The sequence below is a fragment of the Phacochoerus africanus genome, chromosome 3 (genome assembly GCF_016906955.1).
Source record: "Phacochoerus africanus isolate WHEZ1 chromosome 3, ROS_Pafr_v1, whole genome shotgun sequence".
NCBI classification, from domain to species: domain Eukaryota; kingdom Metazoa; phylum Chordata; class Mammalia; order Artiodactyla; family Suidae; genus Phacochoerus; species Phacochoerus africanus.
The window spans coordinates 145,428,150-145,453,118 of NC_062546.1; the positions used below are offsets into that span (position 1 = coordinate 145,428,150).

Genomic DNA, 24,969 nt, shown 5'->3' on the forward strand with positions numbered 1-24,969 from the left:
TTATTAAGCATATACATGCATTACTATTCTGACAATTACATATTATAAAACAAAGAGATACATAAAATAAATAATTGTATTACTGACAGCTCAGTATTAGATAATATGTCCCAACAAAATATTTAGATTAGATTCAGTATAATCAATAGCAGATAGAAACTGTCTACCATTTTCAGCGATACTTGCATTTCTCTCCTATTCAATCCATGGTTTCTTTACATGAATATTAAAGCCACTTGTCCACTTTGAAGGTTATTCAGTTAAAACCAGGAAATACAAATCCATTTAATCCAATCATATCCAAGCATATATAAATAAACAGCAATATGCAACAGCATGCTAAAAGCACACAAAAAGTGTGCAGTAAGCAGGCATAGCATATGTAACACAAACACAGCTGACATGGAATTAGTGAAGGTACAAATCTCTATAATCGATATTAGTTAAGCATTAGCAACTAGGCATGCCTAGATTTCTATTAAAAATATTACAAGAAAATGCTAAATGTTTCTTCCTAAGACTAATTGCTAATTATTTGTCAATAGAGCTAATAGAATATTTAAGATAAATTCTGTACTGGTTTATCAAGTCTGAAACACACATATTTAATTTAAATAACTAACACTGGATAAATACGAATTATAGTACTGTTGATAAAATGAGACATTTTCCTTTATCAATAGTGTATCATTAGGATTTTCTTGTTCTTATCAAAGGCTTTCACCTTCTCTGCCTTTAAGTTTTATTAAAGTACTGTTGAAATTATTTCATTTGATTCTGAAAGTTTATTTACATTTTCTCTTTAATCAGTTTCACCTGCCATAAAAATCACTAAACAGAACCACAAGATAATCCTACAAGATCTCATTTATTATTTAGATCTTCACATTCATAACTATTTAGATTCCTATGGACATTTCAGAGATAAGACTTTTTTTCCTGACTTTACTTTGAAGGGGATAGTTTTAAACTACAGACATGGATTCCTAAAAATATAACTTTGCTAGTCTGATCAAAAGAGTTAACACTTTAGGGGAAGATTTTGAAACCAAATTTTATTTATTAAGTATAAACTTTATAAATATAAAATCTTTGCTTTAACATGGAGCAATCTCTTTCCCACACACCCTATCTCTTTAGATTTGGATCATCACTTGTCTAAGACTGCTCCCTTCCCCTGATTTACATTTAATCTTTGATTTTATCTCCACTAATCTTTTACAAATCCAACCCCCTTCTATTTTTTTTTTTAAAGCAGTTTCTCAAATTATTTTGAAAGCTCTTTTACTCACTTGGAGATTATACATTAATAGGATTATCATTCCTAGTAAATCCAAACAACTCAAGCTTTTATAAGATACACACACATAGATATAAACATAACTGGAAATGACTGATTTTCTAATATGCCCTATAAAGTAAAAGACCTCATTTTACAGACAAATATATAAGACAGACTTTGGCCGGCAATTAATACACTGTAAACAGTGTTAATATTAACTTTAATCTGAAGTACTAGATAAGGCACTGTTAAAGGAACAGTGTTCTACTCTATTGGATGATGATGATGATAGCATATACATAAGATTTTCTTGTTGGACACTATTGCAAGCACTTAACATACATTAACTTACTTCAAACTCCCAACTACTCTAAGCTTTTAGTAGTATTTTTTTTCCTGCTTTCTAGATGAGAAAACAAAGTTAGTAGTTTACCTTAAGTCACAGAGCTGAAAATGGATGGATGGACATTAAGACAAAGTGTACCAAATAATTCTTAGAAAAATAATACGAATTTTAAACAGAGGATTGAGAAAATCAAGGGACTCTTTTGTTTTGTTTAAAGGGAATGTTTGGCGTTCTCATTACAGCTTAGCAGGTTAAGAACCCAACATAGTCTCCTGTGAGGATGCAAGAGGAAGCACAGGTTCGATTCCCAGCAGAAGCAGTAGGTTAAATGATCCGGCATTGCTGCAGCTGCAACATAGGTCACAGCTGCAACTGAGTTTCAGTCCCTGGCCCAGGAACTTCCATATGCTGTGGGTACAGCCATAAACAAACAAATAAAATATCTCCTAAATTAAAATTCTTCAGGGCATGAGTCATTTCAGATGGTAGTTTACCAAATAACTACAGGTTGCCATACTTTGAATAGAAATCGCTCCAGAATTAATTATACATTGACCTACTTTCTTTAGCAGGAATCTCAGTCTACTCATAGCTCAAATTCACTATTAAAAATAATTTATGGTATTAAACAAGCCCCAGAACACTATACTAAAAACATATAGAATTGTTTTATTTATTTCTTATATCTACTTGGAATTTCATTTGTTTGTGTGCTTTCTTCCCAACCCTGCAGATAACAACTCTTCTATCCCCAACCTCCCAGGCCACCACAGACATTGTTCATTCTACTGTATATCTTCCAAGCCAGTTTTAAACTTGGAAATCATCCAGGAATGTTAAAACTGATTAGGTAAAAAAAAAAAGAACCTAACACTTTCCCTAAAAAACCTAAACCCCAAAACAATAATGATGACCACAGTGGATATACCTGCTCCAGCATCGGGATTTTCAAACTATAGTTCCTTAACGGTCACATCAGCAGAAAAGATGACTATATACAGAGTCTCAGGTTCTCATATTAATCAGAACAAGCCCATAAGATCAGTTTTAAATACTGGGGTTCTACCTAAGGCTTCATTTGAGTTCTACTCCACCACTAAACTAAAACTGGTGTTGCTGCCATGGACACTAAAGTTAGAAAAAAAAATAAAGGTTTGGGCTTTTTCCCCTACCCCTGAATTTAAAAAAAAAAAAAAATTCATTTTTCCTTCTTTATATGGCTGTACCTGTGACATATGGAAGTTCCCAGACTAAGGATCAGAGCTACAGCTGAGGACCTACAGCACAGCCACAGTAACACCAGATCCGAGCCACATCTGCATCTCTACGGCATGCCAGATCCTTAACCCACTGAGCGAGGCACCAGGGATCAAACCCGCATCCTCATAGGAGACTACTTTGGGTTCTTAACCTGCTGAGCTGTAATGGGAATTCCAAATATTCCCTTTAAACAAAAGATTCCCTTGATTTCCTCAATCCTCTGTTTAAAATGCATATTATTTTTCTAAGAATTATTCACTACACTTTCTATGGAGTCAACATTCTTGATCTGAGGTGCTACCACCAGAAGCAGAAAAAAATGCTTTAAGTGATCCAGTAAACCATTTCCACATTATAGCTTTGAACAATTATTTCTAGTTAAAATGTTACAAGTTTCTTTGTTTTCTATTTTTTCCTGTGTCTTCTACATAACTGATTTTCCACATTACCTACAAATATAAGATGGCACTCAGTCCAAGTGTGGGCTTGGCTACTATAAGGAATATAAGCTAAAAAGGTGTATCTTGGCAGTTTAATTTGTACATTTTCTTTTGCTCTCAAATTTCAATATCGCCAATTCAAACATTTACTGAGCACCTGAGACAAAATTATAAATTACCAAACACATCAATAAGAACTAGTGAAGTAGTGCTACAGTAACAAACCATCCCAAAAATCTCAGTAGCCTGACATAAAAAAAGTTTACTTCTTGTTAATTTTATGTGTCCAATTCTGGTTGGCAGGGGAGACTCCTTATCACAGTGCCTTAGGACTCCACTTGACACATGCTTCCAAGACTGTCTTGCCAAGGAAGGTAAACAGTAAGGTGGTAAATCACATTCTGCCCTTAAATTTCCATTCACATTTTATTGGCCACAATAAGTCACACAGCCATGCCTGATTTCAAAAATGACACGAAAGGGCAATCTTATATGTGCTTAGAAGGGAAATGGTCTATTTATGAAGAATCATGACTCCAAAGTCCCTGTGCTAGTCAAACATTCAATTTATTCTTCCTTTCACATTCAGATACACCTGTTCCCCCTCTGTGCAGAAGATAACCCTAAAATCCCAGCTAGTTACAGCATCAAACTCAAAGGTCCAGATGCGGCCCTTCTTCAGAGACCTATTTATTAAAACAAGTTATCTACCTCTCTTCCTAACACAATACACAGTGATAAAGATAAGTATAAACAAGAAAAGAACAAAAGACACAACACTCAAAAGCTCATAGCAATTCATAACAGGTAACGTTATGCTGAACAGATAATGTAAGTGCTCTCTGCTCTGGGGGCAGGAAATCCTCTGGCTCATCACTGGGAGGAGTTTCTCAGTACAGTGTTCTCTTGTCTCTTTTGGTTCTACCTTCTAAGGAGGTTTTTCCTTATCTGCTATCCTCCTCTATTGCAAGTGAGGTGGGCACAGGGTGTGTTCCTCCCTAGCTAAGTAGAATTCTCAACCTGCTGGTAAAAGGTTAGAGGTAACAACCAACTCAAGCAGTAACATTTTTTCACTTTTCATGCTGGTTTCTTTGGCTGCACAACTCCGTGAAAAACTGAAAGTCTTATCTGTTTGATTCTAGCCATTTCAAGTGCGAGTATCTAGAAACACAGAATTTTTCTAGATATGTCTTTTACACTTTTTACAGTGCTTTCTTGCTACATGAGACTGTTTGTTTGCTATTTTTCTCTACTTAATTGTTGGTGCCTTGCAATTACCTGGCTTCATTAGGGAATCCATACCTGCAGTCTCTTTTCCCTAACCCAACTGAATGGCACCATCCCCTTACATAGACCTTTACTCTGAGCCACCTTAATCCACTCAGACATTTTAACAATGACAGTGATGGTTATAACCTTGGTTGCCATAAAACAGTTTTAATTATCTGCTCAAAATGCCTGTTACATCTCTTACTGACTGAAAAGTGAGAAGCTGCAATTAGAGATCCTCATATTAAGTGAAGTAAGTCAGAAAGAGAAAGACAGTTACCATATATTATCACTTATATGTGGACCTAAAATATGGCACAAATGAACCTATCTACACAACAGAAACAGACTCACAGACATAAAGAACAGACTTGTGGTTGCCAAGGGGCAGGGAGGAGAGGAGGGGTGGATTGGGAATTCAGGGTTAGTACATGCAAAGTATTACATGTAGAATGGATGGGCAATGAGGTCCTACTGTACAGCAAAGCGAACTATGTCCACAATCTCTTGGGACAGAACATAATGGGGGATGATATGAGAAAAAGAATGACTGGGTCACTGCTGTACAACAGAATATGGCACAACATTTTAAATCAACTATAATTTTAAAAAGAAGGAAAAAAATATTCTGAATGTACCAGCAAGGATCCTGGTACTCAGGCTTGAATCCACTGATCTACATGATTCCAGAATTTCCATTATTAATCATGCATTCTGACATATGAAATGAACATGAATTGCATGTTCAAGTATTTGTAAGTATTTAAAAAGTCATAATTTCATCTCTTTTGTATAACGTAGTTGAGAAGAAAGGAAAAAAAGAAACTAAGATGGAAGTGTTTTGCCAGTCCTAAATTCCCCAAGTTTCTGGATCTATTGCATTTTATTCCTACTTGCAAACCAGCCAATCATGTCTCAGCCCATCTGTTTCTTATATCTCATCAAATGGAGCCAACAGCAGCTAAAATACAATTTGTTTTCCAAACTCGTTATCTAAAGCTATAAATGCATGAGGTACACTACTGGCCTTCCAAGTTATTGTAGGCAGGTTTTAATAAATGGCTCTCTGCACTGCATCTTCCCAGCCTCTAATATCAGTTTCCTTGCTGCCTGATCCCTGACCAATGCCACATTTGACAGTTTTTGTTAGAGCATCCTACTGCTCCTATCAACTTTAATAACTGCCCAAGAGAAATATAATTCAAGTCACATGTGCAATTTTAAAATCTGTAGCTGCCACATTAAAAAGGCAAAAAGAAACAGTGAAGTTAATTTTAATATATTTCATGTAACCCAATACACCCAAAATAACTCTATTTCAACCTGCAAGCAATATGGAAATTGAGATATTTTACATTTTTTCATACTAAATCTTTGAAATCCAGTTTGTATTTTACCCTTAATCACATCTCAATTCAGTCTAGCTACATTTCAAGTGCTTAACAGTATCATGGAGCGAGCATCTGCCATTATTAGACCATGCAGGGCAAAATAAAGTTGCAACAGCCAGAAGCCCCTGAAATCTCAGTGGTTTAAAATAAAGGCTTATTTCTTTATTCATGTCCATCATAGTGTACTTCATGCTTTCCTCACTTAAGAATCAAGACTAGTAGAACAGTAAGAATGGCAGAGTTCATTGGCCAAAGCAAGCCACACTGCTATACCCAACTTGGTTGTGCCCAGAAAGAAATCCAGAAATATTAGGTAAATAGCACTAATGACTATTACATTTAATTTTTAAATCATAATTTAGAACTTTCAAATTATGTCTTTGAGGAATTGTATCTTTAAAGTTTTCCTTTTTTCCCAATAGATACCTACTTCAAAAAGCAAATAAAACAATAAAGTGGTAAACTACTACTACTTTATCTAGTTAAAAAGAATTCTAGGACAAATGCAGTTTCTTTGCTATTAAACATAATTTTCTCAATAAAGTCTCTGAAGATTCAGTAAAAGCAATTTAAAAGACGTAACTAGACCTCAAATACTATTCCTTTTACTTCATTTTGGCAAACCAGTATTTCAAATTCTCTTAAACTTCTTTTAATAAGCCTTTCCAAGTGACTACTGCTGCTGAAATAAGGCAGAAGGAAAATTAAATTGAAGGGGAAAAGCCACATTTATTCCTCAAAAGTAGATGAGAGAGAGGAAAATAAAGAAGGAAATAATGTTCATCAAAACTAAAGATATTTTCACTACTTTTTCCAAAAAGATTTCCTTATTGCCTTTATAAGTTAATGTTCTGCCACTTAACACTGCAACATAAAAATCAATTGTTTATTCATCCAAAATAAAGGTATTACTTCAAAGCTTAAAGCTTTCACAGGTCTAAACTCCTTCCTTCTAAAAATAAACGCTTACACCCTATCAACACAACTGAACAAAAGTTAATTATTTCGGAAGCAAACAGGTAAAATTTACATCATATGTTATCACACAAACTTGCTATGTTTATTCTGTATCTATTACTGATATTTTATTTATTCACTCTCCAAAAAAAGCAGAGATATAGAAAGATGAATTAAGAAATGACTGAACTTCAAAAAGAAACAAACATGTTAATTACAATTACAGAAGAGACAGGTTCTATTAAAAAAGCAGTAATTTAAAGGAGGCAGGAAACAATTAAGACTATGGGATAGGAGTTCCCATCATGGCTCAGTGGTTAATGAATCCGACTAGGAACTATGAGATTGCGGGTGGGTTAAGGATCCGGCATTGCCATGAGCTGTGGTGTAGGATGGCAGCTACAGCTCCGATTCGACCCCTAGCCTGGGAACCTACATATACCGCGGGAGCAGCCCTAGGATGGCAAAAAGACAAAAAAAAAAAAAAAAAAGACTATGGGATAAGGCAGCATCTGAGCTAAGCACTGAAAGCTGCCAACTCAAAGCTTACTCCTCTGCTCCCTCTAACAGTAGTTCAGTGTCAGTATACCATTTACCACATTACATTAGACTCTTCTACATGACTGCCTAACCCAATGGTTCTCAAAGAAAAGGGGGAATTTTGCCCTGCGGCAAGACGTTTGGCAATGTCTGAAGACATTTTTTAATATCAGGAATGAAGGGTTGGAGTGTAACTTGCATCTGGTGAGGGATACTGCTCAACATCCTAAAATGGAGAGGACAGCACCCACAACAAAGAATTATCATATCTAAAATATCAATAATGTGGAGACTGAGGATCCCCAGTCTAATCCTTAGAGTACGAATAAAATTCTGATGCAAGAACTATCTTATCCTTGTATGCCCAGCATTGGCCATAGCAGGAACTCTATTCATATTGGTAGACTCAATAAACCTCAATTTAAAGGCAATGGAATACAATTTTATATGTCAAATATACCTCAATACAGTTGAAATTTAAAAAATAAAAGCAATGGAAGAGCCAGTGAAGGTTTTAAAGAAGTCAACAACATGACCTGTGTTTAGGGAGAATAACTGATGTAAAGGATACACTAGAACAACTTCTAAGATCTTCTAAAATCAAAGATACATATAATCCCTAGACATATATCTATTCTTCAAATACACATACTTTCCCTAAGGAAAAAAAGTATATATTTGTATAAGGATAATGATTGAAGATTAAAAATAAATAACCATCAATAAAGATCTTATTAAATGACAAAATACTTGTGCAACAGTACAGTGTTACTGACATTGCTAAGAATGAGAGACCTCTATACTTATAATATTAAGAGATCCAACACAAACATTTTTAATGTGAAGAATGAGTACAGTTTCAGGGAATGGCAGAGAATATACAGGTATGGTAATGTATGTAAATGTATGCTTCCACCAGAGATATTCCATACAGTTAAAAAAAAAAAAACAAAAAACAAACAAAACAGTAACAATGGCTACCTCTAGGGAGAGGAACTGGGGGGTTAAGATAAGGAGAGCAACTCTTCAATGATTATTCTTTTATATATTTTCTGAATGTATGCCTTACAGGGGTATTGCTTATTCAAGAAATAAATTTTTTAAAAAGATTTTTGACATGCACTAGAAAGAGGAAAGATTAGTGGCATGGATAATAAATTATTACAACAGTAGCCTAGGTGAAGAATGAAAGCCAGACTAATGAAATGAGAATAGCCAGGAAGAACAGATCACAAAAACATGGCACAGATAAAACCAAAAGGACTTGGAACTTTCTACCACACATAAAATAAAACTGGATACAAAATCTGTCCTGGGAACCAATAAAATGACCAAGCAGTTTAAAGACTGGCTTTACTAATTATTCTATTAGATTAAAAATAATATGGAACTATAGAACAATGTGTCAAAGAAAGCATACTAATGAAAATCACACATTAATTACATGGTTTCAATTCTGCTGCATTCATCAATATTCTAATTTCCATCATTACTACTACATCCTGGGGGTAAATTTGGTTAATAATAAATTATACGATCTCAGAAAAAAATATTTAAAAACAAACACTGAGCAGCCGTTTGCTGAAGTTGCATCTAATCAGCTGAATTAGCTTGACTTCTCTGATTCCATGGTTTAAATCAAGTAGATAGATAATACTGCTTTAATATACACCAGTATTATATATATCATATATAACAATAATAGTGTTATATTTACCAATGTTAAATAGGTATTTGAGACTTCTGTAAGTACCATCCTCAAGGGATTACTCATAGCTCTGTGAGCACTAACTTTCCAGAGTACTAAGAAAATAACAAATATGACCACAAACATAATTAAAATGATTTAACTTAAAAGGCACAAAATGTGTTCTAGATATTTTTCTAGTCCTAAGAATTATAATGTGAAATTCCCAATTTTTGCACAAACTGTTGAACTGCATCAGATGACTTGTAAATCAATACAAACTAAGCTCAAAAACTACGGTTCAAAGTTTCTACATTATTTTTATTCAAAAAATATCCAGTAAGAACTTATATGAACTAAAACTCACCACTGACCAAACTTAATGCAAATGAATGGAGAAAATACCTGTGGTGTGTGACAAAAGACTAATGTCCTTAACATATAAACAGGTCTTAAAAAAAATAAAAAAGTCTTACAAATTAGTACGGGGGTGGGGGGAATAAGCAAAACAAACAAACAAACATTAAAGGGAACTGATCAAACACAAATAGCCAATAAACACACAAAAATGTTCAAGTTCCCCAATAACAAATGAATGTATTAGTCTATTTATACTACCCCAAAATTTTGCCACTTGATAAAATTATATCCTAGTACAAAAAAACCTATGCTTGCATACAATGCTGTTGAAAGAACATTTCTGTAGTATATATAAAAGTCTTAAATATTTCTGCATAATGACATAATCAGTAGGGTGAGCAAAGCCTTCTACATAACGGGAAAAAATGAGAAATAACCTGAACATGTAACTATTGTTTAGGAATAGTTAAGTCATGAAATATTTGCACAAAATTACTTACCAATGAAAACAAATAAACATGTTCTGGAAAACTGATGATGTGGGAAAATGCACACAATATATTATTTGGAAAAAAAGTTACAAAGCTGTTGTATATATGACTCCATTTCATAGAGATACTTAAGAGTATATAATATGCACAGGAAAAGGACTGGAAGATCATATAGCAGAATACTAGCAGATAATTCACTAATTTTACTGGCTAAGGGACTAATATTTTTTTTCCTGTTTCCTTGTCAGGGATGTCCTGAATTTCTACATCTGCTATTACTCTTTTTCTTTGCTACATGTCTCCTTTCCTATTTTCTGTTGGATTGACCATTTTCTACCTCCCGCCCTAGTTTAAGAAGTTAAAAACGGCATTTTTGGAATAGACAGAGCACAGCTGACTTTCAAGGCAGTAAAAATATTCTGTATGATACCATAATGTTGGATATACATCATTATACATTGATCCAACCTCAGAGAATGTTTAGCACCAAGAGTGAACCATTATGTAAACTATGGACTTTGATGTATCAATATAGGTTCACCAGTTATAACAAATGCACCACAATGGTGAAAGATGCTGAAATGGGGGAAGCTTTGCATATGTAGAAACAGAAGGTATATGAGAAATCTTTGTACCTTCTCTTCATTGTTGCTGTGAACTTAAAACTGCTCTAAAAAATAAAGTCTTAATTTAAAAATATATATAAAGTTGTATTTTTGTTCTCTTGATAATTACTTATATCCAAATTATACACAGATGTAAAGGCTAAAGCCATTCTCCATATAAATGATCCTCCTAAATATGACAAGAACACTAGGAGTTCTGTGGTTCAGTGGGTTAAGGATCCAGTGTTGCCACTGCAGCGGCTTGGATTGCTGCTGTGGCTCAAGTTTGATCCCTTGCCCAAGAACTTCTGCATGCCACAGATGCAGCCAAAAAAAAAAAAAAAAGACAGGAACCTTTACCCAGAAACCAACTCCCACCCATTCCACACCTCTATTTCTTGTTTTCACACTTAGCATTCCATGTCTTAACAATATAAATATTAAAAAATAAATATTAACTACCAAGGATAATGACTGCCAAGTATTAAAACACAACTGATAAAAAATGAGTTCACAAATAAATAAATAAAAGAACCCCTAATGGCAGCTAAGACACCAACTCAATCTGAAAACAGATGAATAAAAGCAGTGGATTTAATTGCTTACCCTCCCTTTCTTATACAAACTGTGATTTGGGGGTAACCAAATAGCTAACAAGAGAAGACTCTTTTCAGAAGAGGATTGAGAATATTAGAAAAATCACCATTTTGCAAACCTTAATGAAATAATGAATCCAAATGACAATGGAAAGCTGCTAAAACCATTATTTGAAAAGCTGAGACTTGGAAGCACATAAACCAGTAAAAGACAGTCCTTGTTTGAATCCCAATTTGATTAATTCTAAAAAGACTTTTTTTTCTAAAAAGATGTTTTTTAATCATCTGAGGAGAACTAAACATCACAGGATAATAGGTAATATTAAGAAATTACTATAAATTTAGGGTACTATAAATATTGATACTGTGGTTGTTTCTTAAAATCCTTATTTATTACTGCAGTAGTTTTCAAACTTCTGATATTAGTATCACTTTAAGTCTTAAAAATCACTGAAGACTTCAAATCATTTTCGTTTATGTGAGTTACACCTATTTGCCAGAGGAGAAGGCTGAAGAATGGTTGACTATGAAATGGCATATGGAAATGGGAAGGAGTGATAAAATAACACTATCTTTTTTTTTTGGGGGGGGGGTGCTTTTTAGGGCCGAACCCACAGCTAAGGGTCAAATCGGACCTACAATTGCTGGCCTATGTCACAGCCATAGCAACGTGGGATCTGACTGCAACCTACACCACAGCTCACAGCAATGCCAGGTCCTTAACCCACTGAACGAGGCCAGGGATTGAACCTGCGTCCTCATGGATACTAGCTGGGTTCGTTTCTGCTGCACCACAAGGGGAACTCCCAAAATAACACCATATCTTGACTATGGTGGTGACTGTACAACTGTGTACAGTTTTTAAAACTGCAGGAACTGAGCACTAAAATTTTACAGTGAACTTTACTGCATGTAAATGTCTTTATAAAAAATGAGGAAAAAACTTTTTTTTACAATTTGAGGATTTCAAAGGGCCTTTGTTCACATAAGTATATCAATATTTACTATATTAGGAATCAAAGGTGGAAAAATTTTAAAGGTGTATTTATTAATTTTAAAGTAACAAACATTGTTAACATAAGTAACACCTTTATGAAAAATATACATTTTTTTAAAATTAGTAAGAAAGGTTTGACATTTTTGCAAATACCTTTAATATCTGGCTTCTTAGAAAATAGCTAGATCATACCAAGTAAAATAAGTCAGACAAAGACAAATATACAATTATCATTAATGTGTGGAGTCTAAAAAAAATGCCGTAGAAGTTCCTGCTGTGGCGCAACAAGATTGGCAGTGTCTCTGCAGTACCAGGATGCAGGTTCAATCCCCAGCCCAGCACAGTGGGTTAAAAGCATCTGGTGTTGCCACAGCATAGGTAACAACCATAGCTTGGATCTGATCCCTGGCCAGGGAAGTCCACATGCTTCAGAGAAGCCAAAAAAAAAAAAAAAATTTTTAATTAAAAAAATAGTACAGGAGTTCCCGTCGTGGCTCAGTGGTTAACGAACCCGACCAGTAGCCATGAGGTAGAGGGTTCAATCCCTGGCCTCGCCCAGTGGGTTAAGGACCTGGTGTTGCCATGAGCTGTGGTGTGGGTTGCAGATGCAGCTCGGATCCCTCAATGCTGTGGCTGTGGCGTTGGCCAGCGGCTACAGCTCTGATTCTACCCCTAGCCTAAGAACCCCCGTATGCCACAAGTGCAGCCCTAAAAAGACAAAAGATTTAAAAAAAAACAAAAAACAAAAAACAGTACAAGTAAACTTATTTACAAAACAAATAGACTCAGAGACATAGAAAACAAACTTATATGGTTACCCTAGGGGAAGGGTGGGATTAACACATACATACTACTGTATATAAAACAGATACACAATAAGGACCTACTGTATAGCACAGGAAACTATAGTCAGTATCTTGTAATAACCTGTTATGGAAAAAATATGAAAAAGAATATATATGTATAACCAAATCACTTTACTGTACATCTGAAATACAGTATTACAAATTAACTATACTTCAATTTAAAAAAAAAATAGAATTCCCATCATGACTCAGTAGAAATGAATCTGACTAGCATCCATGAGGACCCAGGTTCAATCCCTGGCCTCGCTCAGTGAGTTAAGAATATGGTGTTGCTGTGAGCTCTGGTGGAGGCCAGAGGCTATGGCTGATTCGACCCCTAGCCTGGGAACCTCCATATGTCATGGGTGTGGCCCCATGAAGACAAAAAACAAAAGAACAAAACCCAAATAACAGCTAGACCTTCATATCAGCTTCTGTGTTCAATTTGTTGTTACCATATATTACACAGCCTCTGAAAAACCCCACTGTGTATCAACTCTGAGGCAAAAGTGAAATAAGCACACAGCATCTGGGTATTATTATGAAAGTAACTGACTTCATGAACCCCTATGAAAAACATCTCTGGGATTCCCAGGCCACACATTGATAATCACTCCATTAGCATTTCTGAGCAAAATTATACGTCTGGAATGTACTTTAAAATACTCCAGCAAGAATAAGTTAATTTTTTACCCACTGTAATTACTATTATGTCATTTCCTCTAGATTCATTTTTCTACTTAATCCTTCAGTAGTTAGTTTCGTAAGGGTCTTTGAGTAATGAGCTCATAGTCCTTGATTATTTTATTTTTGGCCACATCGGCTGCAAGCGAAAGTTCCTGGGCTAGGCATCGAAGTTACACCATAGCAGTGACAATGCTGGATCCTAAACTGCTAGGCCACCAGGGAACTCTAGTGCTTGATTAAGTTAAGTGTCTTCATTATACTCTCACTCTTGAGTAGGATTTTAACTGCATATAGAATTCTTGGATGCTGGTTATTTTCTCTCAGTACTATGAAAATATTACTACATGATCTTCTGGTGTGTGCGTGGCTGATGAGAAGTTTATAGGTCTATAATTTCTTTGTTAGCAATCTGTCTTTTCTGTCTTAAAATTTAAGATTATCTTTCTCTATAATTTTAGTTTAAGATGGGGTGGACTTGTTTATCTTAATACTTGAAGCAAAATTTTCATCTGCAGACTACACATCTTCAACACAAGAAAATTCTCAGCCATTATCTCATCAAATACTGTTTCTCTTGCCATTCACTCTATTCTCTTTTTCTGAAATTCCTAACTGGTGACAATCTATCCTTCAAGTCTCCTCACTGCTTGTTCATTATCTCTAAGCTTTTTCTGGGCAAATTCCTTAGTATTTTAGTATTCACTCGTTTTTTTCTATGTCCCAGCCTAAATGTTCTCCTGTTTGACCCATTTTTTTCTATTTCACCTAGTCTAAGGTGATGCTAACAAGACACCCTACTCACTACCAGTAAAAGAGAAAAAGCACTGTAAGTTAAACACTGACGTGCCATGGATTGTAAGATATATTCAGATCTCAGAAATGTTACACAATGTGGGTCTTAGAATCAATGACATGTTTCTTATTTGTAGGACTTCTGGCTGCTTTTACACATTTATGTTGTTTCACGACTTTCTAATGATGCTACAGCTTCCTTTATCTCACGGACATATATAAATATACTGATTTTAAAGCCTTTAACAGATTTTTAAATTACCTTTTTTTTAACCAGACATAATCTCTTGATTGTTGATTTTACTGGCTTATTTTATTGTTGATTTATTTGCCTTCATCTTATATTTAGGTATTTTTGATTTTCAGGTTTATATTGAATACAATTTTCTCCCTATGCATTATACCTCCACACCTTGCATTTTTCCAAGTGTCTCCACCAAGTCTCTCTTACGCTAATGTAGACCCAGGTCTTTTACTGGCATTAGAGGCAATACTGGTGATACCATAAATCTAGACACCAAGCTAATAGCTCAATACTTCAGTCTGGTTCAGAAGCTGATTACAAGAGTGTGTTGATGTCCTATTACAAGAGTGTGTTGATGTCCTTTGTCCTCTTCTCATCTAAGTGTACAGCCTCATTTAAAAGGTGAAAGATTTATATGATCTGAAGAGAAACTAGAGTATCATACAGCCTCATTTAAGCTGTGCCTTGGAGTAACAGAGTTCAAGCCCCCCACCTACCCCCCGCTTTTTAGGGTTGCAGTCTCGATATACCAAGATTCCCAGGCTAGGGGTTGAATCAGAGCTACAGCTGGCAGCCTACACCACACCCACAGCAATGTCAGATCCAAGCCGAGTCTGCAACCCACACCACAGCTCACAGCAATGCCGGATCCTTAACCCAATGAGCGAGGTCAAGGATCGAACCTGGAACAACCTCATGGTTCCTAGTTGGATTCGTTTCCCCTGCGCCAAAACACTCCCAAACTTTTTTAAGCTCTCCTCTACAAAAAGGAGCCCTACTCTAGGCCCTAATTTGAAGGAGTAAATTTGAATCTCAGCTTTCTCCTGTGGGGTCTATCTATATTAATAGATAATTAAATAGCATATAATTCTGACCTAAATACTTACCAGGTATGTTCATCCTACCAAAATAAAAAAAAGTAAGGAGTTCCTTGCTGGCCTAGTGGTTATGGAACTGGAATCATCACTGCTGTGTCTCTGGTCACTGCTGTGATGCAGGTTCAATCCCTGGCCTGGGAAATTCCATTTGCCATGGGCTTAGCCAAAAAATAAAGACATAAATTTAAAAATTAAAAAGTAATTACAAATTAAGAAAAAACTGTACAAGCAGTATAATTATGATAATATTTTAAAATGTATAAGACATAAAGTTTTAAATATGCCCGGCCTTCAAAGCACAAGTCAAAATGTGACAGAGGACTTAAATTTGAGAAACCTAGATGTCTTTGCTTGAATTTGGATGCAATTTTCTGACTAGAAAAAATGTTGGAAAGATAATGTAAATTCATGCTTTGTCATCTCTCACTCAGTTTCAAATACACAGCAAACAGGTGACAAAGTAAAAATTAAACTTTGAAAACAGCATGCATTTCTCAGTGAGCAAAGAAAAGAAATAAAAGGAGTTAAGTAGGGTTGCAGCTTTAGGCCTAATGAGCTCTATGTTCCCAAAAAAATGGGGTTTGGTTTCTAAAGAGTAAGAGGCACTAAACATACCCCTCATGAGGAGGGGTCCTGAGTCCTTATTCACGTCTTAAAACAGGCTGGAATAGAGGTCATTTTTGTTAGAAGGGAGCTTAAAAAAAAAATGTCGAAGAAATTCCCAAGCCCTGGTTAAAACAAAAACAAAAAACTGTGCAGTCTCATTTATTTGGGAAATGCGTTACATTATTTCCATGCTCACCAAAAATAAAAACACAAACCAATGGTGTCAAAGTTTTAAGCATTTTATCTGGGCATACTATGCTCTAACAGAGACAAAAATTTTTTACTCTGATTTTCACATAAGAAAACACATCCCAAAATAATTTCTCCTTGCCAATTAAAAAGAGGGTACACGAAGGGACAGTTTTCTTATTACCTAATTATCCCCAAATTACAAATCTGGTTTTATTTCTCAATATGCTACTGTGTACCATGTAGCGTTTTTATTCTCATTCTCTTTTAACTTTTATTTTCCCAAGTTCTTTCCCCATTTTTTTAAAAATTGTGGAAAAATTCAAATTTAAGGGCCTCTGGAGTGCTTCTTTATTTTACTCTTCCTTGCCAACATTCAATAAACTAAATGATGTTCCTAGAAATTCAAATTTATATTTAATTCAAACAGTTTTGCTATCTTGATAGTATTTGGGAAATAAATTACTACTGAGCACCTGGTACTTTATATCATTCTAATTTCATGACCAACATAAACTCACAAAGTCACAAACTCTCTAGAGGTGTTTTTCTTATACAGATCTCCTCCATAACCTTAACTTTATGCAGGCTTTAAAATATGGTATCTAAAAACTACTCGCTGGGAGTTCCCATCGTGGCTCAGCGGTTAACAAACTCAACTAGCATCCATGAAGACAAAGGTTCAATCCCTGGCCTCACTCAGTCGGTTAAGGATCCAGCGTTGCCATCAGCTGTGGTGTAGGTCGCAGATGTAGCTCTGATCCTGAGTTGCTGTGGCTGTGGTGTAAGCCAGAGGCTACAGCTCTGACTGGACTCCTAGCCTGGGAACCTCCATATGTCACAGGTGCCGCCCTAAAAAGACAAAAACAAAAACAAAAAACAACCAAAGGAAAAAAACCTACTTGCTATTTTTCAGAAGTCTTCATTCCACCAGCATTCTCAAGTATTCTCAAACTTTCTGGTCTCAGGACTCCTTCTAAACTCTTAAATATTACTAAGGTCCTAAAAAGCTTTTGTTCATGTGGGGTATACATTTTGATATTTACTGTATTAGGAATTAGAATAGAAATCTTTAATTTTTTAATTCATTTGAAAGTAATAAATCCATTACATGTTAACACGAACTAACATTTTATGAAAAACAACTATTTTCTAAAACATACACATAAAAGTTTAATAAGAGAAGACGTTTTATTTACATTTTTATAAATCTCTTTAATATCTACGTTAAAAGAAGACAACTGGAGTTTCATATTTGCTTCTGCAATCTTTTGCAATATGTGGTTGGGCTGAAGCACATGAAGAGTGGCTAGTCTCACAAAGATAGGTAGCTGGAAAAGGAAGAAGTAATCTGATAGTCTTTCAGCCAATTATGGGTATTCCTGATACTATACCAAACCCGATAAGTGGTAGTTTCTTAAAGGTCAGTTGCAATGTAGAATCTGAAACCATACTGGTAAATTTTCCATATGCTTGTTGTTGGTCTATCTCAAACTTTGAATGGATCTTTTACCCCTGTATGATTTTGTAACAATGAATGGGTCATCTGAATACTACTGGTTTACTGGGTTATCATAAATATCTTCCAAATGTTGGCATATTTCATTATAATACAGTATCCAAAAAAATCCCATTTATTAATATATGAATATCACTGTCAGAAAAATACTTTTCTGATGAGACACTGGATTATTATTATTAACAAATATTATAAACAAACTATCAAGTTTGATAATTAACAAGTTTTCAAGCTCTTAGTAGACTGAAGTTTTCCAAAATTCTAATTTTCAATGGAATTCCCAAATTTTATCATTGATAGAAAATAGGCTTTTTTTCCCCTTTAAGAAACAGGTTCACTTAATTCATTTTTTTTTAGAAACTATCTGTCACTTACATGAGTCTCTCAATAACCATAGTTTGTGAGTCAGTCTCTCAAGTAAAACATGTTTCATGAAAATAGCATCTAGTTCAGTTTGCAACTCACACAATTACTCAAGTGAAAATGTATATTTTTTTCAAAGACAATCATCTTTTTTTGGAACACAGTATAAGTGCTTTATTAAAGTATACTTCCCATTTTGTCACAAAGAATATTACAAAGACATGCTGCAAGAACTGCAAATCGGAAACACAAAAATACTTCACACCCATTATTAGAATGGCTAAAATAAAAAGGGAGAACAATGCTAAGTGTTGGCAGGGATGTAAAAAAACTGAACCCTTTTGCTTGAGAATGTAAAATGATAAAGTCACTTTGGAAATACAGTTTGGCAAGTCCTCAAAATGTTAAACATACAATGCAGTAATTCCACTAAGTATATACCCAAAAGAAACAAAAGCATGTCTACACCAAAAAACTGTACAAAAATGTTCACAGCAGTATTCTTAATAGCTAAAAAATGGAAATGTCCATCAATGGATATATGAGTAAAATATGGTATATCCATACAGTGGAATATTATTCAACCACAAAAAGGAATGAAGCACTGATAAACAATACAGCCTTTATCAATACAACCTGAAAATACGCTAAATGAAAAGTCAGACACAGAAAACTACATAGTGCATAATTCCACTGATATGAAGTAACAGGCAAATCCAAAGAGACAGAAAGTAGATTAGTGGCTGCTGGGGACAAGGGGGAGGGAGAAATGTGGCATGACTGCTAACAGGTATGGGGTTTGGGGAAGATGCTGAAAATGCTGTAAAATTAGAGTGGTGATGGTTGCAGAAGTCTGTGACTTTATTAAAAACCACTAAATTGTATACTTTAAAGGGTGAGTTTTATGGTATGTGAACTGCATTTCAATAAAGCTATTATTTTAAAAAGGACATGCAGCATTCAAGGGTCAAGATTTAGTAAAAATAACTATTTTGACTGGTTAATCAAAGTCATTCTTCAGTGAAGCTAGCAGTTTTAACTATTAAGTGCATAGTCATAAAGAATACAACAACTAACATAGTTTGGAATCACAGCTTTGATTTGTGCTAAGACACAGCAGTTTTAACCACCATCAGTGAAAATGCCAACACAACTAAAAAAGCAAATAATTTTAATATTATTATGAAAAAGCAGTCTGACATCAAGAATCTCAGACGGACTCACATACCACACTTTTAGAAATGCTGCTCTAAACTACAGCTTCAGAAGGCTCAAATGCAATTAAAAGCTTTCCAAACACATATCTGAGGCTTCAGGACAACTCCAATTTTCTGAGTATATATCACAAATTTATCAAAAGAAAAAAGGCAATACCATCACTCCAATAAATTAAATCCAAGTGTCCCAATTTAAGAGTTTGGAATCACTTACTCAGTGGAAGGTATGTACAAGCACAATCTCCACAAAAACCCAAATAATAAAGTAGAAGAGTGAAAGTAGGATTTAATGTTCAATGAAACATTCAATAAATCATTACCTAAATAAACACATTATAAGGTAATGATGATACCATCTCTTTTAAAACTACACTATTTAATTTAACAAAGAGCAAATTTCTGAAGTTTCTACTCATCCTATCAATAATAACATATCCAATATAGCAAAGTTTAAGGCCCACTTCACCTTGTAAGAATAAACCATCAGAGAATTGAAGAATTTTAGGTCAGAAAGGTACTCTAGATTTAGTTACCTAGTTCAACAACACCATTTTACATGATGAGAAAACTGAGTTAACAAGAGAAAAAGTAACAGCCAAAACCACACAGCTAGCTAATGGGTGAGACAGCATAAATGAGAACTACTCCCAGTACCATGTTTTCACTGAGCCAACCTGATTGCCCAACCAAATATAATGCACAAAACATTTAATTTACATCACACCAAGGTCAGCCAAGACACCTTACCTGCCAAATAAAAATTCTGTGATGTCTGACAGTACCATTCAGATGTGAAAAATATATATATATAATTGAGTGATGAAAAACTACAAATTGGCATAATAGAAAAATGAATCCTAGACTTGAAAAATAACAAACTTTCAATGAAGAACAATGTGGAACACATTTTGATGTTGACTCTTCATACTGACATAGGGAAATGTATTATCACCTTTAAAAGGAAGCCAGATGCTGATGGACACCTAAGGCAAAAACTTTCCCTATATATTAGCAAGTTACGGAACTTATCTATGGCATGACATGACTTAAGACTCACCTGCAGGACTGTCAGCATTCTCTCCTGGGTGTAGCTGTATACCAGTAGAATCTATAGAGTTTACTGTAACTGTCTGTAGATTTGGCAACTGACCAGTGCTTAGACTAACTGGAGTTGAAGTCAAGGCTCCACCTGCTGCAACTTGACCAAGCGTGAGTGTCTGAACAGGCGTCAAAGTTATTTGTTGGGCAGCAGTATTCTGTATTTGCAAATTCTGCAAGTTCTGGACCCCTTGCACTTGAAATGTCTGCCAGGTTATCTGTCCAGAAGGGGTCACTGTCTGTGCCTGAATTAAAAAGGTTCCAGGATTCAGCTGCAACTGAAGATTTTGCAAAGCTTGTTGTGATATATTTTGACCACCGGCTTGCACACCATGGATTGTCTGTGGTGTAATACCTTGCACAATTTGGGCTTGACTGGTTGGCTGCTGAGACTCTTGAAGTTGTAGATGTTGTACAACAGGCTGTGCTGTAGAAACCTGAATATTCTGAGCCTGTGTCTCTTCAGAAACAGGCGACTGGATATAATTTCCCTGAAGATCTGAAGAATGGACTTGCCCACTAGTAGTAGTCAAGCTATTTGTATTTTGTTGTAATATACCTGTACTATCTATAGTAACAGGCAACTGTGATGAAGAGGACGTTGGCACAAATAAATCTGTATCAGTATTAGTTTCATTAATATCAGGAGAAACCCGCTCACCAGTCCTTTCTGAGTTGTCTGAACTATCCATAGCTTGTCCTGTGTTTATCAAATGTCCATCAGCATTAATGCCTGCAGTCATTGTCTGAGAACTGCCCGAAAGTCCCAAAGAATCTAGATCAACACTATTGATTGGTACAAAGGTAATATTTCCCGGAAGACCAAGAGGCACATTAGCAACTACTTGGGTTTGGCCAGGAAAAGATGAACCACCAATTGCAACTCCCTGAACCTGGACTTGACCAGTCTGTGGTATGAGATTCTGGATATTAGCAGGAGGTGTTCCAGAGGCAAGCAAGGTTTGATTAGAGCCAGGAATGATCTGAATTTGACCACTTTCTTGATTTATACCCCCATTATCTGAAGAGCCTGTGAAACCAATCTGAACCTGCTGACCATCTGATGACTGAATCTGTGGTATTACTTGATATTGAACATTGGACACTGTACCATTTGATGAATCTGATCCTGGTGCAACTGAAAATATTTGCTGATTCTGCAAATTCTGAAGGGGAAGGACATACTGCCCACTGGAAGTAGCAGCACTTGGAATCTGTACTAGATTACCAGCTTCATCTTTTATAGTTGTAGGTGTGGCTGACAAAACCTCCCATCGGTTTGGTGCTCCTCCTAACTGTGTAGAAGCCAAATCACCTGTCTGGATGAAGAAAACAAAAAATGTTACATGATATGTATTTGTGGTGTATTTAATTCAATCCTCAAAACTCTAAAAACGAATATAAACCCTACCATCTGAAAATAAAAGTTCTCTCAAAAACATAAGTTCAAATAAAGAAGTACTGAACAAACTATAATTATCATGTAAAATGTTATTAATTACTGCAAAGATAACCCACGCTATTTAAGCAGGAAAAAAGTTCAATTAGATTATCCTTTATGACTACAAACTTATTTTCAAATCCCTCACCTATGATCTCTAATGCTATACAGTTAAAAATAAATAAAGTCAAAGTAGCTAAAAAAGGTCACCAACAGTTCAAACCAAAAATACCTCAAACACTGAATAGAGTTGATAAAGTAAAAAACCCACTGAAAACATCACTAAATCAGATGCATTATATTTACTTAAAAGAAACATTAGTGCTATTGAGTTATTTAGAAAAAGTTAAGATTTGTATATTATTGCTATCAACTTTAAATCAATTAATGCTACTCTTTCATAGCCTTTATTAATGTACTCCAGAGTAAATTCATGGTGAGGGTGACTCCACTACTGAGCCATCAAATTCTTTACTTGTGCCCATAACTACTAAAAAAAAAAAAAGTTCTTAAAAAATTTTAATGAGGGAAGGTTACTTGCCTGTGATATGTTGAAAGGTTTTTCTAGGAGTTCCCGTCATGGCTCAGTGGTTAGCGAATCCAACTAGGAACCATGAGGTTGCCAGTTCAATCCCTGGCCTTGCTCAGTGGGTTAAGGATCCGGCGTTGCCGTGAGCTGTGGTGTAGGTTGCAGATGAGGCTCAGATCCCGCGTTGCTGTGGCTCTGGAGTAGGCTGGTGGCTACAGCTCTGATTCCACCCCTAGCCTGGGAACCTCCATATGCCACGGGAGCGGCCCAAGAAACAACAAAAAGACAAAAAAAAAGGTTTTTCTAGAATCTAAAAGCTAGAAGATATAAACTGTTGCTTTGCCTACTATTTCTATTCAAGTTTACAGGAGAATATTAGACACATATATTTTGCATTCTGTAATCTACTAGAATCTAAGGTATTAATCCCATATTTTATGGATTAGACAAGACTGGAAATACCAATATAGGAAAATAGAAAGCAATAAAACCCAACATATCAATGTCAAAGGGTACATTTTTTAAGGGACTAATAACAGTAACGTCTAACATTTGAGCCATTCTTTTATATGCCATTTTTTTATACAGTACCACCACAAGGGGTTGGTTCTAAGATTACATCATCTATTCTTTATGACAATTCTATGAGACATTAAGTAGTTGTTGTGATTACCCTCATATCACAGATGAGAAAACTGAGACAAAAATCACATACCTATCAATGGCCAAAACGGGATTTAAAACTAAAGCAGTCTAACTCCAGAATCCAGGCCTTTAAATACTATACCAAACTTGTCTCCACTAAGACCAGGGGGAAGATATGGGGAATGAGATCCTATATGAATTACCACCAAAATAATGCCATTCTTATCCACTTCCTTCTAGATCTATACATGATTTTCTAATCTCCACATACCACTCAACAATGAAAACATGAGCATATACAGCCCAGAATTTTCAATCTAAGATCCATGCTTAGGGTTCAAGGGATCTTTGAATCCTCTAAAATAGCATACACCTTTTTGAGAAAGTTCAAATGCAAGGGCAGGGGGTGGGGGGTGGGTGTTTTACCTAGGGTTTCATCATATCCTCAAAGGGGTTGAGAATTTTTAAAAAGGGATTTTTTAATTGCATTTTATGCAACCATTAAAAAAAGGTTAAGACAAATACTGTTCTCTCAACATAAATCATTCTCAAAATTTAATACAAATACTGTAGAGCGGAAAGAACTTAAAAATTTCTTAAAGAGACTCACAACCTAATTCTCATGTAGACACAGTTGAAGAGAATATATTTCAAAGGATGAACTACAGTTTAATGACTCAATTTACAACATTTGAATATATCTGCCAAGATGAAATAAGCATACGGGTAAGCCCATGAGATATACAATCTGTCTTCAAATGGTTCACAATCTAGCCAAGCAGACATACACATTCATGTTACTACTATGTGAATAGTGGTGTGCACTAGGCATATGACCAAAACATTTTTTGGGAAACAAAGAAAAGAGATTCCACATAAGAGATTTTTAAGGTAATCTTGAATAAAAATTAAGATTTCATTGACAGGCAGTTAGGAAACTGAGAAAGAGGCATTAATAAGGTATAGAAATAATAGTCACAGACAGAAACTCTGAAGAATAATACGTAGTTCGGAGTTCAAGAGAAGATCTAGAAAGACTCATATTCATAGAAAAAAGCAATGGGGAAAAGGACTAGACATTCTTATCAGGGCCTGTAGTAAATGGCTTCATAGGTTCTACTAAGGAGTTTGGACTTTATCCTCCAGATAGTGACTAGAAGCCATAAAAGGTTTTAAGGCAAGTGAGTGGTGCAATCAGATCTGTGTCTTATATAGATAAACTAAGACCTAGTGAAGAAGACAGAAAGGTGGAAGACAATAAAGGCAGAGAAACCATGGGACACAGTACAAATTTCTAAGCCTAAACTAAAATAATGATCTATTTTTTTAAAGATAAACACTTAAACTTATCAAACTTAAATTGTTAAAATGAAGCACCAGACATTAAAGTTGCTTATCATTTTTCAACTTCTATATGGTATAGCAAGCTTATATCATCTTATCATTTCCCAATATTAGAGTATTAATTCATGTTTCATTTCAGCCTCTTGACATTTTAAATAAACCAAAGATATTTAAATCTATGCTTCATACTGAAGTCTACACTAAAATACAGTACTTCAAATCCAATTCTTATCTTTACAGGGTTACTGCTCGCCTTTGGAGAATCGATCTTGAATTTTTTCTCACCAGCATTAAACTTACAATGTTTCTACCTATATCAAAAAATATAATATAAATATCTCAGTTTCATAA

The 24,969-nt window shown here is 35.2% G+C and overlaps 1 protein-coding gene across 1 annotated transcript in view; it reads right to left on the bottom strand.

Moving 5' to 3' along the window:
• Positions 1–24,969, bottom strand: part of SP3 (Sp3 transcription factor) — a 49,730-nt gene that overhangs the window by 18,589 nt on the left and 6,172 nt on the right. Inside the window, exon 4 of the mRNA XM_047772906.1 lies at positions 20,619–21,978. Coding sequence (XP_047628862.1) covers positions 20,619–21,978 — 1,360 coding nt within the window. The remainder of the gene's footprint in view (positions 1–20,618; positions 21,979–24,969) is intronic.